General features: G+C 35.5%; 1 protein-coding gene across 1 annotated transcript in view; it reads right to left on the reverse strand.

Moving 5' to 3' along the window:
* Nucleotides 1-14,598, reverse strand: part of LOC112048843 (protein qui-1) — a 149,873-nt gene that overhangs the window by 83,084 nt on the left and 52,191 nt on the right. Inside the window, exons 2-4 of the mRNA XM_024086525.2 lie at nucleotides 10,146-10,308; nucleotides 9,510-9,589; nucleotides 3,985-4,107 (exon numbers count right to left, since the gene is read on the reverse strand). Of these exons, the coding sequence (XP_023942293.2) occupies nucleotides 3,985-4,107; nucleotides 9,510-9,589; nucleotides 10,146-10,257 (315 nt within the window). The 5' untranslated portion in view covers nucleotides 10,258-10,308. The remainder of the gene's footprint in view (nucleotides 1-3,984; nucleotides 4,108-9,509; nucleotides 9,590-10,145; nucleotides 10,309-14,598) is intronic.

A 14,598-nucleotide genomic window follows, 5' to 3' on the forward strand; every position in this document is an offset into this window, starting at 1 on the left:
AGTGTTGCAAATAGAAAGGCTCCTTCAGTTAATAAACACCACCCAAGTCCACATCTGCATAGTATCAATTGAGAAATCGTTTCCATCAGCAAGGAGACTGAACAGGCCATCCTCGCTTCTCCTCGAGAAAGCGACGGGGGGGGGGGGGGAGCAGAGGGGCAACAGTACCTTAGGTCAACGGCCTTAATCAGCGACCCAAACTCGCCAGATATTCCATTACTTAAAATCATGAAATACTGAAGTGTGTGATGGTTATTTTATACCATTTTGCAAAATAGTTAAAACAAGTTTTAACTCCTTTTAACACACTTGCAGAAACTGATCACATAGAGAATATGTTCGACTCGATTAATGATTTTCTAGAACTCGGTGCCATATCTACATGCATTAGATTTAAAAATGTTATTTCGTTATAAATATTTTAGCTCCTAAGTGCAATGTGAAAGAGATTTATTTTGATCCTCAAAGCTTGCAATGCCTTACGGCTTGTTTTTAAGCACACAGAATTTTACTAAAATAAAACAATTTTTTGTGTAAGGAATACCCTAAATCAATAATAACAGGTATATCTGGACGATATACTATGTATCTATCAAATCAATCAATCAATAGATTGCTTGATTTATTGCGAATTCAGGTTAAAGTCAGACTTATTGAAAGTTTTCCAGCTTTGTATAGAAAATACTTACGCAGAAGTACAAGGCAATATCAGAAAAAACTCTACGTTTGCTTTAATGCCTGGGTTCATTTTGTTATTATTTATATTAAAAGTAATCTAGAATCTCAAAAGGGTCTTTGAGGTTTTCTTTATAATGCCGTTAATATGATTTTAATAAAAACGTTAGGATATTATGCAGTTAATTAATAAAATCATCATCGTCATCGCACAATTTTTATGTAATTGCAGCTGTTTGCATATATGTAAAGTATTGGTTATATACTTGAGCCCCGAATGCCAAAAGTATTGAGCTCATGAGCAATCCATTAATTTTGAAGAAAAATTAAACTACCAGACGTCTTTTTGGTAGAAACAGAACGACTTGATGAATTAGACTAATATTTTAGAAATCTGAAAGATTCTAAATGTGAAATTTTCACTAATGCTTCAAAAACTCTTAATGAATTAACTTTCAACTTAAATACATTTAAAATTATTGTTCTTTCATTTGTAGGATAAAAACTTTCGCAAGAACGACATCTTAATGCTCGATTTCTTTATGCGTTGACATATTGCGCAAGCAAGCCATTGGCGACAAACAAGGTTTTTTACCCGCTTACATATAAAATTACTCGCATGGGGGGTGGATTCACTTCCCTCATTTGGGAGCAACACTGTAGCCTGTATAGTTAAGAACTAATGTCGCAGTTAGTATGCCGGTCTAGAGATAAGGACGTAAAGTTTTAGTCAGTTTAAAGTATAGATACTTAATAATTTGCGAGATGCGAAATAAATGTTTATTTGCATTCTATACCAATAAATTTAAAAGTACAGAAGCCGATCAGGAATCACAACAAAAATTAATTTAATGGAATGGATTTATATCTGAGTGGGCAGTCCCCACTGTTAATGAGAGATAGTTTATTGTTTTTAGACACACCAAACGCGACTTATTTGCATGCTGAACCAATGTAAAGTGCCGTCAATATTTTTCATTGAAGCCTAACCTTAAGCAAAGTCTACAGACGCCATAAAATGCTAGCATTCTAATTTGTTTAATGCATTTCCATAATATGATTTAATCTGTAATGCAATAAAAAGCTACGGGAACTTTATTCTTTCCTTACTAGCCTGGTACTTTAAAAAGAGTGCTCATTACAAAAAATATATAATTCTTGAACCTCGCTGGGATCGTTTACGTTTAAACTAAAGAACATGTCATTGGCTTCGCTGTAGTCTTTCACTGGGCGCTGCATTCGTTACACTTTGAACCCCTGAAATAATACTTGAATGAATGTTACCATCGATTTCAGCCAATACGATAAAGCAGTACTCGACACGACCACACAAAGTAGTGGTAACATTGCTCATAAAATTCAATGAATGCAAAATAATGCTGGTTTTTGGAATTAGCTAACTATCCAAATAATAATAATTTATTGTTGCGTGTAGTTTGCACTGAATAGTAAACCAGTAAATTTAGTAAAAGCCGTGTATAAAAATCTTTATATCGGACTTAATAATAATTTAAAGAGCTTAAAGCAGCCAATACGTTTCTTTCCGTATTTCATTGAAAAGTCTAACATAATTATGACCTGCTTAAACCTTATTAGAAAATTACCTTCTTACTACGCAAATAATGCGGAAATATTTAGTCAACTATAACCAGTTATTTGATTTTTAAAAAGTAACGTCGCATGCTATAATTAAAGCAGAAAGTTGATGAGAACGGCATCGTTATCTTGATATTGGGCGTACACAGCACTCGTCACACTTCCACTTCGGTGGCAGCCTTAGCAGGGGTGTGCATAAGACACCATACGGAAGTCTGTTGACTGGACGAGCTCTTCCTCGACTTTTGCCCGGTTCATGTAACCGCCCATTGGTCGATGAAGAAACATTTGCTCGATCAGTTTGTAAACTTCATAAATAGTTGATTAATGTTAATTTCATCTTAACTTTGTAAGTTTTCTGATTAATGTACTCCCATTCGGTTTCATTATTTATGTAATATTCGCTTAGTAACCGCGAATGTTTTTTGTCCTAGTGGTAAATAAATAGAAGATTTTTCATTTCAATAACTGAATGTTTTATCTGAAAACATCTTCTTCTCTGAACATCTACCTAGTTAATATTGTATCTGAAGAATAAAGCGACGAACATATAATATAAGATCAAACGAACTTAGTGAAGTTCGATCATTATTATATGAGTCGCTTTATTCGAAGATACAAAGTACCCACCCACCCACAACCAAAATGAAAATTTTTCATTTATTTATTTACGAATAACTCTAAAAAGAATGAGTTGGCAAGTGGCGGCTCGCTAGAGTGGCCAGTGTAAAAAAAAAAAAAAAAAGGAGTTGTATCGATTGAAAATCGATTCTCTAAAGTGCGAATTATGCCTATCGGATAAAAGTAACTACCTAGTTAATATTGTATCTTCGAATAAAGCGACTCATATAATAATGATCGAACTTCACTAAGTTCGTTTGATCTTATATAATTCATTTATTTTGCTATATCCATTAAATAAATTAGTGCCAAAACATAGACAGATTTGTTGTTTTCGGCTACTCTTTTTTTATCAACATAATTAATTTATAATTGATAAAAGAAGTAATTAATTTATAAGCATTTTATTTGTGTTTATAGACACTAAGTGAAAAAAATGCTCCAACAATATTCGATATGTCGAAGCAAAGTTCTTGTTTCGTCGTTCAAAACACCTGAAATATCCGCTTAATGGAAAGTTCTCAGAATGTTCGAGATCTCCAAGAATGTAAAACTGAAAAAAAGAGCTGGTGAGTTCTATGTCTGATTAACTTGGAGAGTTCAAGTATGAATTGATTTTGTAATAACGAACTTCGGCAAAGTAAAGTTCGCTTTTAATTAATGATTAGCGGAAGCTTGCCACTTTATCCTTCTGATCTTTGGTTTTTCCTTATGCTGTGCATCGGCGTAGAGTACAGCGCTGATTTTCACAGATATACACTTCAATTTTGTTTATACTATGATCATCGATCGTAGATCGTTAGATGAGCCTCAAAGCGTCGCAGAATTCTCATTGGTTTAGCACATTGAGTACGTCGTCACTCGTAACACATTTCTCTTTATTCATGTTTTTGTTTGTGTTTTTACACTCCCAAAATGAACACAAAGGCATAATTATGGCATTAAAATAAAAAAAAGCAGTAAATATTTTTTTAAGGCCACAGCCACTTACTTAAGATAAGATGTGCGTGCACGTCTTTGGGTAATGACATAAAATTGTGCGTTCTTTAGTATGGAGGGGCCCATCTAACAATTTATATAGATATTGATTACCAGAAAGTATCCGGCCTTCGACGTCCGGTTGCAGCATCGTATTTCATCCAGATGGTGTCGAAGCAGCGCCGGATTCGTCTCGTCCCCGCCGTCCGTCCCGTAGTGCATGTCCACGAACTCAAACTGTACGTACAATATAAATGTAAAAGGGGATTTTGGAGCTTAAACCCACCACTCTGGTCTCTGGAAAACTGTTTTTTTTTTTTTTTTTTTTTTTTTTTTTTTTTTTTTTTTTTTTTTTTTTTTTTTTTTTTTTTTTTCTTCTTCAGGAGGGGAAATCCTCATGGACACCCTAAAGGGTAGTGTTTAGTGGTGGGAAAACTGTTAAGTCTAAAAGTTATAAGTTAGGCTAAAAATGTCGTATATATTAACCTTGTTAAAATAAGGAATTAATTTCATATTGATACCATATAGCATACTTCATAAAATTGTCTCTATAAAGACAGCTAACAACAAAATAATAATAAGAGGTTTTCCTTTTGAGTTACGGATTCCTAAAAAAGACAAAGGTAGGACTTGGATGCAACAAACATTCCATTTCGATTTGGATTCACGAATCACGTCTGTTCGAATTTTGAATTTTATTTTTTGTTTTTACCAATTTCGTTCGCCTAACTTCAGTATCGACAATCAATCATACGGTTTTTGAATTTCGAAAACGAAGCGTATCTACATTGTAGTTTTTGCATGGTTTCCGTCCATGTTTTGTACATTTACATTTTATTTAAAAAAATATATATTTTATTTCGTAGATATTTTTACCAGCAAAATTAATAACATATCTATAAACGGGATATATGAGTTATCTCGTAACGAAAGTGGTTTGAGGTTTTGGGTTTGAATCTTGGGTCAAGACAAATAGACATTGTAAGGACCCTCGTCCTTATTATAAGAGAAGCTAAACACTGGCTTATCTCGACACTGGTAAGGAAAGCAGACCGCGCACGACCACTCAGGTCGAACGCCGGTCTGGTGACGGGAACGGTTGCAAGATAATGCTTACCACTATAATAATTATACGCACTGCAAAGATGTGTAATGCTCTTCCAGCTTCCGTTTTCCACACCTACTACAATATGGGTATCAAGTCAATTCAGGAGTGAATAGATATCTTCTAGGCAAGCGCGTTCCACCATAGACTGCAACATCGCTTACCATCAGGCGTGATTGCAGCTAAACGGTTCCTTATACAAGAAAAGTTATTATTTCCACGTTAAAGGGTGGAATGATATCGTACCCACTCCTCCAAATCTATACTAATATTATAAAGAGGTAAAGTTTGTAAGTTTGTAAGTTTGTCACATTTTTTAAATGGGGTAATCTTCGGAACTACTGGTCCGATTTTAAAAATTCTTTCACCAGTAGAATGCTACATTATCGGGGAGTGCTATAGGCTATATTTTATATTGGTATCATATATATTAGCCGAGTTATCACAGTTTTTGTCATACAGGTCGGACTAAAAACCTTTTAAACAGACTTATTCGCATGCGCTGCCTTAACCATTGTGTAAAATTGAAATTAATGTATAGAGACTTTATGTATCTTTAAAAGTTCTACAAAAAAGTCCGCGACGCCATATATCTATCTTCTATATATTAGCAGATATAGTACCTTTTGTGTTTTAAAAATTATTAATTTTATATACTTAGGTTTACGTCATTATTTATACTACTAAACTTTAATCCTTATCAAAATAAATTATTTAATAATCACAAGGATATTATGGAGATAAGATTTGCCCTTTACAGTATGTTAATTACTTAAATAGTTTCGGAGATAATACAAAATTTCTAAAAGACGCAGAAATTCCGCTATATGACGCCCGGCGCTTTCATTTACGAAGTTCCCGTTCCCGTGTGAATATGGGGATCAAACATAGCCTATGACACTCGCAAATAACGTAGCTTTCTATTGGTAAAACAATTTTCCAAATCGGTCCAGTAGAACCAGAGATTACCTCCTACAACCACACGAACTTTACCTCTTTATATTATTAGCATAGAAGTCTCTATTTCTCTTGGTCATACCACCACTCTCGAAGGACTGGACCGATTTCGCTAAGGGTAGGAGTAAGATAGAGAAGTTACAGGGTAGGGTAGGGTACGGGTAGGGAAGCGTAGGGGTAGTGTAGGGGTAGGGTAGAGATAGAGGTACGGGTGGGATAGGGGTAGGAAAGGGATAGGGTACGGGGAGAGTAGGGGTAGGATGGGGGTAGGGGTAGGTTTGGGGTAGGGTAGGGGTAGGGTGGGGGTAGGGGTAGGGTAGGGTAGGGGTAGAGTAGGGTAGGGGTAGTAGTAAAGTTGACATCGAAATTTACGCGGACGAAGTCGCGGGCGTCCGCTAGTACTATATAAAACTATTCAGATATATGAAAGACTAGCTGAAACCGCGCGGTTTTATCCGTTGTTCCCGATTCTGAAGAAATACGGGAATAATATATAACCTATAGCCTTCCTCGATAAATGGGCTATCTAACACTGAAAGAATTCTTCAGATCGGACCAGCAGTTTCTAAGATTAGCGCGTTCAATCAAACAAACAAACTCTTCAGCTTTTTAATATTAGTATATATATGTCAAATATTATTTGAAAAAAAAAAACAATACTAACGCCAGCCGCTCATGATTGAGTTTGCCGTAAAATGTGGAAAAATACCGAAAACAAAATTAAAAATATTTCAATAATTTTTTTCACTGTTATATCCTAAGCACTCTGCAGACTTGAAGGTAAGGTAGGTAAGACTTCATCGTGAGTGGCTGGCGTTTAGTTACATCGTCGTGAGATCGCTCATGTCAAAAATGTACGGATGCCTTTACCGGGCAAGAGCATGCGGTCACAACTGCGGTGCGGGATCAATAACGTTCGGGACCACTCGACCTAATAACACGCCAGTAACTGAATGTTACCTTATTTACCTCCTAGCTGTGCTAACTTGAGAGACGAATAAGTTTTGGAACGAAGTTCCTTATCGCGCGTTGCGAAAAGGGCCTAAACGGAAGAAATTAAGACCAAAAGTTGTAACGACACTTTTTGCTATGGTTGTAAGCCGTGCGTCTTTCTCAGTCTGTATGTCTCTCTCTCTTTCTCTCTCGTAGAAAGTAAGCCAGTTATTTTCGTTTCGTCTTTCTATTTTGCATTTAACAGTGTGGTGAACGAAGTTCCAAAAATAATCGTCGCGAATTTTACATTATATTTGTTAATAATAATAAAATATTATTTTATTAAAAAAAATATATATTACAATTTCTTTACTAATTAATCGAAAGGAACTTCGTTCCATTCGGGTGTGTCATTTTTTTATTCAATGACCTAAAGTTATTCGTTGATAGCGATATCACCAGTTAAATGACGATGCATTCTAAGGTGGAAGAGTTACAAGTGTCTACCCATACCTCTGTCAGTTTCTACGCAGCACCGTGTCAGGTCAGAATAACATATCGAAGTGATAGGTTAATCACATGACTATTCAATAACGAATGTCATTCCCTTTTACCGTTAGTGTGTCGTGACGGGTAGCAGCGCCAGTGATTGTACCATTATTTTGTGGTAGAGATACACCTTGAGCAGGTCCCAGGACGTTGTGACCTTGAGAGTAGGTTTAAGGGATCCCTTCCGACTAGCCAATACTCACCTTCCCTGCCATGGGCATGGCTGGCTGGCTGGGCATGGAGAACATGTCCTTCTCCATGCCCATACTCAGTAGCTTGAACTTCATACATGCATTAAAGTACTGCATACCCTAAGGGTTGTTTTCTTAATGCTTATTTAATGGAGATTTTCTTTTCTTACTACTGCATACCCTGATCGACAACTTATGCACGCCGCTGCCCATACTAAACAATTTATGATAAACAATAATAACAACACAAAACATTTTGCACAAAATCACTAACGCGACTGGCAGCGTGACGGCGTCTGCGCTGCCTAACAAACGTACGACAATAGCGGGCAGTGATCGAAGTCAGAGGCGTTTAATAGGCTAGTTGACACTTTTTTTAATGGTCTTCAACACTTTAAGTTAAATTAACGCCCACTGACAGATGTTAATGTTGATGACCGGGGCCGACGGCTGGGCTGAGAATTTTTACTAAAATTTCTTATAAGGGTACATACCCTAGTTAGAAACATTGTGCACGCCACTATATCGAACCCATGACCTCTTGATGTTGAGTCCGACCTCTTTACCGAGAAGCTTTTGAAGTTTTTATAAAAGGCTACTGAAGTAAGCCATATATGATCAATATTGTGAAGGCTAAACCATTCTAATATTCCAAGCAAGTTGCAATATTAATTTAGTAAATGGAATTAAAGCGCTTTTCAATATGCAGAGTGCATGAGGGTAATGAAGTTTTCCCGTTATCTTCCACAAAGTGCAGGTTATCAAGGAAATTCCTTTTCCATTATGAAGCATAGAGCTTAAAAGCGCTTTTAAAAATTAATCCGATGGAAAAAATAGAACGAGTACTTAGTAGTTGAGAGTATCAGTAATGTAGGTAGGTAACTTTGGATAAAGTTTTGTGAAAATCTTTTACACTAGAATTTAAAATTATATGGTGTTTTTATCTTGAAAATTCTACTTTATTTTTTTATTATTATTTTGAATAAGCAAGCGCTTAGCTGCAACCATGCCTGATGGTAAGCGATGATGCAGCCTATGGTGGAATGCGCTTGCCTAGAAGATGCCTATTCACTCTTGACTTGAAAATACCCATATTGTAGGTGGTGGGGAAAACTGAAGCTGGGAGAGCATTCCACATCTTTGCAGTGCGTATAAGGAAAGAGGAACTAAATCGCTTAGTACGCGTCCGAATTTTGCTAATTTAGTAATGTTGAAGAGTTCATCTGTTCTGAGAAGAATTTCTAAACTGAGTCCGATCTAACCACATTTTTTTAAATCTGTCAAATGAGAGTTTACCTATTGAGGAATATTTATTAAATACAATTTTATTAATTTTAATCAAGATATGAAAGTTTAAAGTCAAAAGTATTCTATACAATAATATAAAAATAGATTCGTCAATTTTTATTTTGTTGTAAATAAATGACAATACTTAACTAAAGTCTTCAATTCAAAATTAAAGCTTTGTGTTCCAGATACGCCCATTTTGAGAAGCCCATAAAAACTCACCTGGTACAATTGTTTTATTATTACCATGTAATATTATATATTAAATACTCCGGACTAGAATGACGCCTGGGAAGAGTCTTTTAACCTTCCCAGTTAGTAAGTAAGTTTTATACCTATTTATATTATTAATTATTATTATTTTATATTACTATGTAATATGTATACTGGGTGCTTTTACCATTAATAATAATAATTATTATTATTATCTTTCAAAATTAAAGCTTCTCAAAATGGGCGTATCTGGAACAACAATTCTAGATACGCCCATTTTGAGAAGCCCACAAAAAAATCACCTGGTACCAATTGTTTTGTTATTACCATCTTACTGTATTTAAAAATGTAGAACTAAAAATCCACAGTAAAACTACCTAATATAGCATAGGGCGTATATTTACCTCGATATGTCGGTCATCGTACGTGGACTGCAGCTCTGGGCCCACCAACTCGAGGACTTGGCGTCTTTCCTCCCGAAAATCTATTAGAAATATACTTAAGTATTATAAGAACTTTCGTCTAAACTCAAAAGCAAAAGATTTTGTAAAAGTTTGACTAAAAATAAGCCCCAGCTCATCGCACCGATAAACTGCAGTTTTCGTATTAAATATTACATTGTCTTTTAGTCTCGTGATGTATTCATATGCATAAAAAAAATTTAATAAAAAATTCAACCAACTTCCAATTCAAAAATTAACTTAAACTAAAAAGCAAAAAAATAACATCTTACCTATGTGCTTGCTACCTTCTGAAAGAAGGAATACATTACAAAAATCGAGGAGATCATGCCCAATGCTAATTATATATTATTTACCAAGTTTTGTTAATTCTTTAAGTTCTTTAATCATGGTCGTAGAAAAAGCGTTGTATACCACTGCACATAAATTGTCAATGCAGCACTCGCGACTGAGAACATAAGATACTCTGACATTCCAATAACTACGCTCCAAAAACATGCTTTTTTCGATCGCTTAAAAATTATGTTTTACTTTTTATATACTGTTGTTATGTGATAATGAAGCGATGAAAGCGCTTACCATTGTAAACGGAAGCGACGTATATCTTGACGACCCTAGGCCCGGGCCACTTGTCGCTTTGCTCGGTGTAGCCCTGCAGCGCTTGAAGCACTAAAGGCTCTGGAGCGCTCATCGCGCCCCGTCTCGCGCCTCACCTCACCCCGCGCTCATCCACCACGCCATTCTGGGGACAAAGAATAAAGTCAATGAAATTTTAATTATTTTATAATATTCAATGAATATTGAAAAACAATATTTTTATGACGTATTTTTACGACGACTACGACTTCGTTTGCGTGACATTCAGTTTTTAACGAATCCCACGGAAACCATGTTAATTTTCAGGGATATTAAAATAGTAATATTTTGCTCCACAACCTCCGTGGCGCAGTGGTATGCGCGGTAGATTTACAAAACGGAGGTCAGGGTCAATCTGATTTCTTTTCGAGATTTTCTTAATTGGTCCAGGTCTGGCTGGTGGGAGGCAAAGACGTACCGCAAAGCGATTTAGCGTTCCGGTACGATGTCGTGAACAAACCGAAAGGAGTGTGGATTTTCATCCTCGTCCTAACAAGTTAGCCCGCTTCTATCTTAGACTGCATCACCACTTACCATCAGGTGAGATTTTAGTCAAGGGCTAACTTGTAAAGAATAAAAAAAAACCTGTCCATCTTCCAGTGAAAGTCCCATTTAAATCGGTTCGGCCGTTCTAGAAGTTGGCAAACAGGCAAAAATAAAAATAAAGTTCATTTATGTTTTAGTATCGTGTAAATAATTAAAAAGCATTAGATAGAATTACATAATTATGTATTTTGAAATCACAGACAGACATTTCAATATTACATTAGTACATTATAAATCTGAGATCCATCAAAATGTTTAGCAACATATTATATTATAAATAAGCTTAAATATTTATTTTCGTAATAGAGTCGATTAATTATTATTTAATTTGATAGGATCATGTTAAAATGCTAAATTATTACATTTAATATTTATTCGAAAAAAGTGGTCAATCCATCAATATTTTATGATGTTAATTTGTACAAGCGTAGATTTGAACGCTTGAACAAATTAATGGCGAAAGCTTTAGAGTCAGTTAAAAAAGCGCGTTGTTAATAAAAAAAAAATACAAAATCAGAAATAAATTCGTAATCGAAAATACAGCACCCGCTCATTGATAATTGAAAATAAAAAATATTCCGTACATTACTAAATACACAAAATCATTTGAAAGATGTACGGTAGAAAACCGGAACAGATAAAGGAAAGAAAGGTACCTACTACACAGTGGCGTAGCGTGCCTTGGAGGGGCCCTAAAAGAGGGGCCAAAATTAATTGGGGGCCCAAATACAAGGTAAAGATTTCTCACAAAAGAAACAAAAATACTCGCTTAAAATAAATATGATAGTTACTTAATCTATGTAGGATGTTTCAACTTTTGGGCGCTCGCTTGACCAGGGAAAAAGAGATTGCTGATTAGAAAGAAAAAAAACGTTAGGTACCTATTACCTACAGTTTTGTAACCGTGGTCCGGGGGTCCCGTATCATTGATACGGCGGTAGTTACGCCCCTGCTACTACATAAATAATACAAGCAAATGTGTAATTTCCAAAGTATATAAAATGTAAATGTTTCATTTTGACGGAATGCAACAAAAGCCTGATAACAAGGGAGCGATCTCACAGATGGCGCTGTAGTCACAAAGGGGTTCTAATCAAAAGCAACTCGAATGGCTATTATTATACGCCTTTTTATAGCGAGCCTCCTTCGCTGAATAGCGATCTCGGAAGCAGGGTGAGCAAGCATCTTCATTTTCGACCCTTTTTAAACTTGGTTATTTCTTGGTTTCGTACTTATTTATTTGCCCTATATTAATGGAGAGTGGTGTTATGACTGAAATCTTGAATCTACCTAATTATATTTTAGCTTTTAGTAAATTATTTTTACTAGTCCTTGAACAAACTATTTATTCATGACCATAATGCTCATTACGTTCATAATTTTGTCTGAACCGCCATGAGTATTACAAACACCTACTTAGGTACCATCAGGTGAGATTGCAGTCAAGGCCTAACTTGTAAAGAATTAAAAAAATATAAAGTTTGAGCAGTATTCGGTCATGAATAAAAATTTTGTTCCTGGACCCAAGCATTAGTAAGCTTTTATGTCACAACTTTTATATGAATAAATATATGCTAAGTTTGAAAAGTGCAAAAAAACAGAAATCTATCTAAAGAAAGAAAGTTTGTATCTAAAGGTCGTACATTATGGTCACCGTATCTCAAAGATTTATTGATAGTACCGATAGCAAGTACTTACGACCTATCGTTGCGAGAGAAATGGAGATAGAAGTACCGCCGTTTGTTTTCATTAGACATTGAGTACATTGTTGTTAAAACAAACGTAACGGCTTGCAAACTATCCGCATTGAACATGGTTTAACGATCATTTATTTGATTTGTGATCCTGTTATCGTATTGCTTTGTTTTGCATGGACAGTGCTTTGATAATATGCATTCAGAATTTAATCGCAATAAAGTATGGCGACCCCGCAGCGGAAAGCGCAGTGTTGGTCGACCCCCACTAGATGGACTGAGGACATCAAGCGGATTGCAGGAAGCTGCTGGTTGCTAGAGGCTCAAGAGCGTGTTGTTTGGAAGTCCATGCAAGAGGCCTATGCCCTGCAGTGGAGGTCCATCGGCTGTTAATTATGATGATAAATTATGGTAGTGTGCGTGTGGTGTACCTACTGATATATATATGTATATAAGTTACGCTAAAAGATCGAAAACGCTCAGTGAGCGGAAAAATAGCTTACAACGCGTTATCGTCACAGCAAAACACCCACATGGCGAAATTCATGTCGTGGCTGACATGCTATTCGATATCAACGCGTTGTGGCAATGAAGAAAAGCCATGATTGAACGCGACATAGGTATTATATATGTCGCAGCCATATAGTAGAATTAGTCAGTTTATTAAATAGGCCATTCATTAAACGTTTTCAGTAATATCCCATAGCGTTAGGTGAAATTCATAGTTACCATAGCTCTGGTCTGTAGAGTCTTTATTACACAGTTTTTAACGCTAAGAGATTATAGTTCAAACAACCATCGGCCTAGCTATTTCATCAATGACGGCTTTTAAAGAACGGTCTATGCGTACCTCAGACCAATTATAGAAGGACCTGTATCGCACTCATAGTCACGAACAAAATTGTCTGTCATTTTCTGAAGAAAACGAGCTTATATTTGGTATATATATCTTCTACTAAACTAGAAGTTTTTGCCCGTTTTTTACACAATTCAATTACACAAAAAGGTATTTTTACGGAGCTCTTTAACCGACGAACACGATTACAACTATTTAACATCGATTCTATAGAGACAGTTTTTATAATCGCATTAGATCGTTGATCATATACTTTGACAGAAAAGTAACGTTTAGCGAGGCAGGTCCTATACAATAATTTGTCTGAGATGCGTACAAATAGTTAGTTAGTCCGCTATTCTAAATGGAAGACTGCGACTTCTAAACATGTATAATTGTATATACAATATACATATATTATGTAGCCCAGGTTGAAATTTTTATATTAGACTAGTAGACGCCACGCGGTTTCACCCACGTGGTTCCCGTTCCCGTAAGAATAAGGGGATAAAATATAGCCTATACCCTTCCTCGATAAATGGGCTATCTAACACTGAAAGAATTTTTCAAATCGGAAGTAATTCCTGAGATTAGCGCGTTCAATCAAACTAATAAACAAACAAAAAAATAAACAAACAAACTCTTAAGCTTTATAATATTAGTATAGATATAAAACTTATTATTTTTCATTACTTTACAGCTTATTATTTTGGAGTTACTACTATAGATTCGTTTAGTATCTATTAGAATAGGTACACTAAAAAGAGTAGGATGATTTATAAATACAACTTTACGCAGTAATTTATTTTAATATCGGCCGGTAAAATTTACACAAACGGCGAATTTATGCAAAACCAATTATGTCTGTCAATTACAAAATGCGCTTATACAATAGAGATATTGTTGTGGTTTGGCGTAATTAATTAACATTAATTAACGGAACAATGCCGTGTTTTATAGAGCCTTTTTGAATTAACATAAAGTCCAGTGTCCCAGTAGTTAATAGTATTAAGAACAGAAATTTTTGTACTACTAGCGAAAAACACCGGTAAATAATCAATCTTCAAGTCTTTAACGAAGGGTTGCCAAGTTGCCATGTAAAAAAAGAATAAAAAAATACGTTTAATACATCTTAGATAGAATAACTATCCGAGTATCAAACATTATTCTTTTGTTTTTTTTTTGCGAGATTATCTATCTGGACACTTGAAACATGGTACCATCATAATCATCCTTAACAACTCGTATTTGGCTCACTGCTGAGCAATTCCTTAATGATTATGGTTATTGGAGACCATTCGACCAGCTAAGCGAGCCAGCA

This window comes from Bicyclus anynana, chromosome 7, assembly GCF_947172395.1.
Source record: "Bicyclus anynana chromosome 7, ilBicAnyn1.1, whole genome shotgun sequence".
NCBI classification, from domain to species: domain Eukaryota; kingdom Metazoa; phylum Arthropoda; class Insecta; order Lepidoptera; family Nymphalidae; genus Bicyclus; species Bicyclus anynana.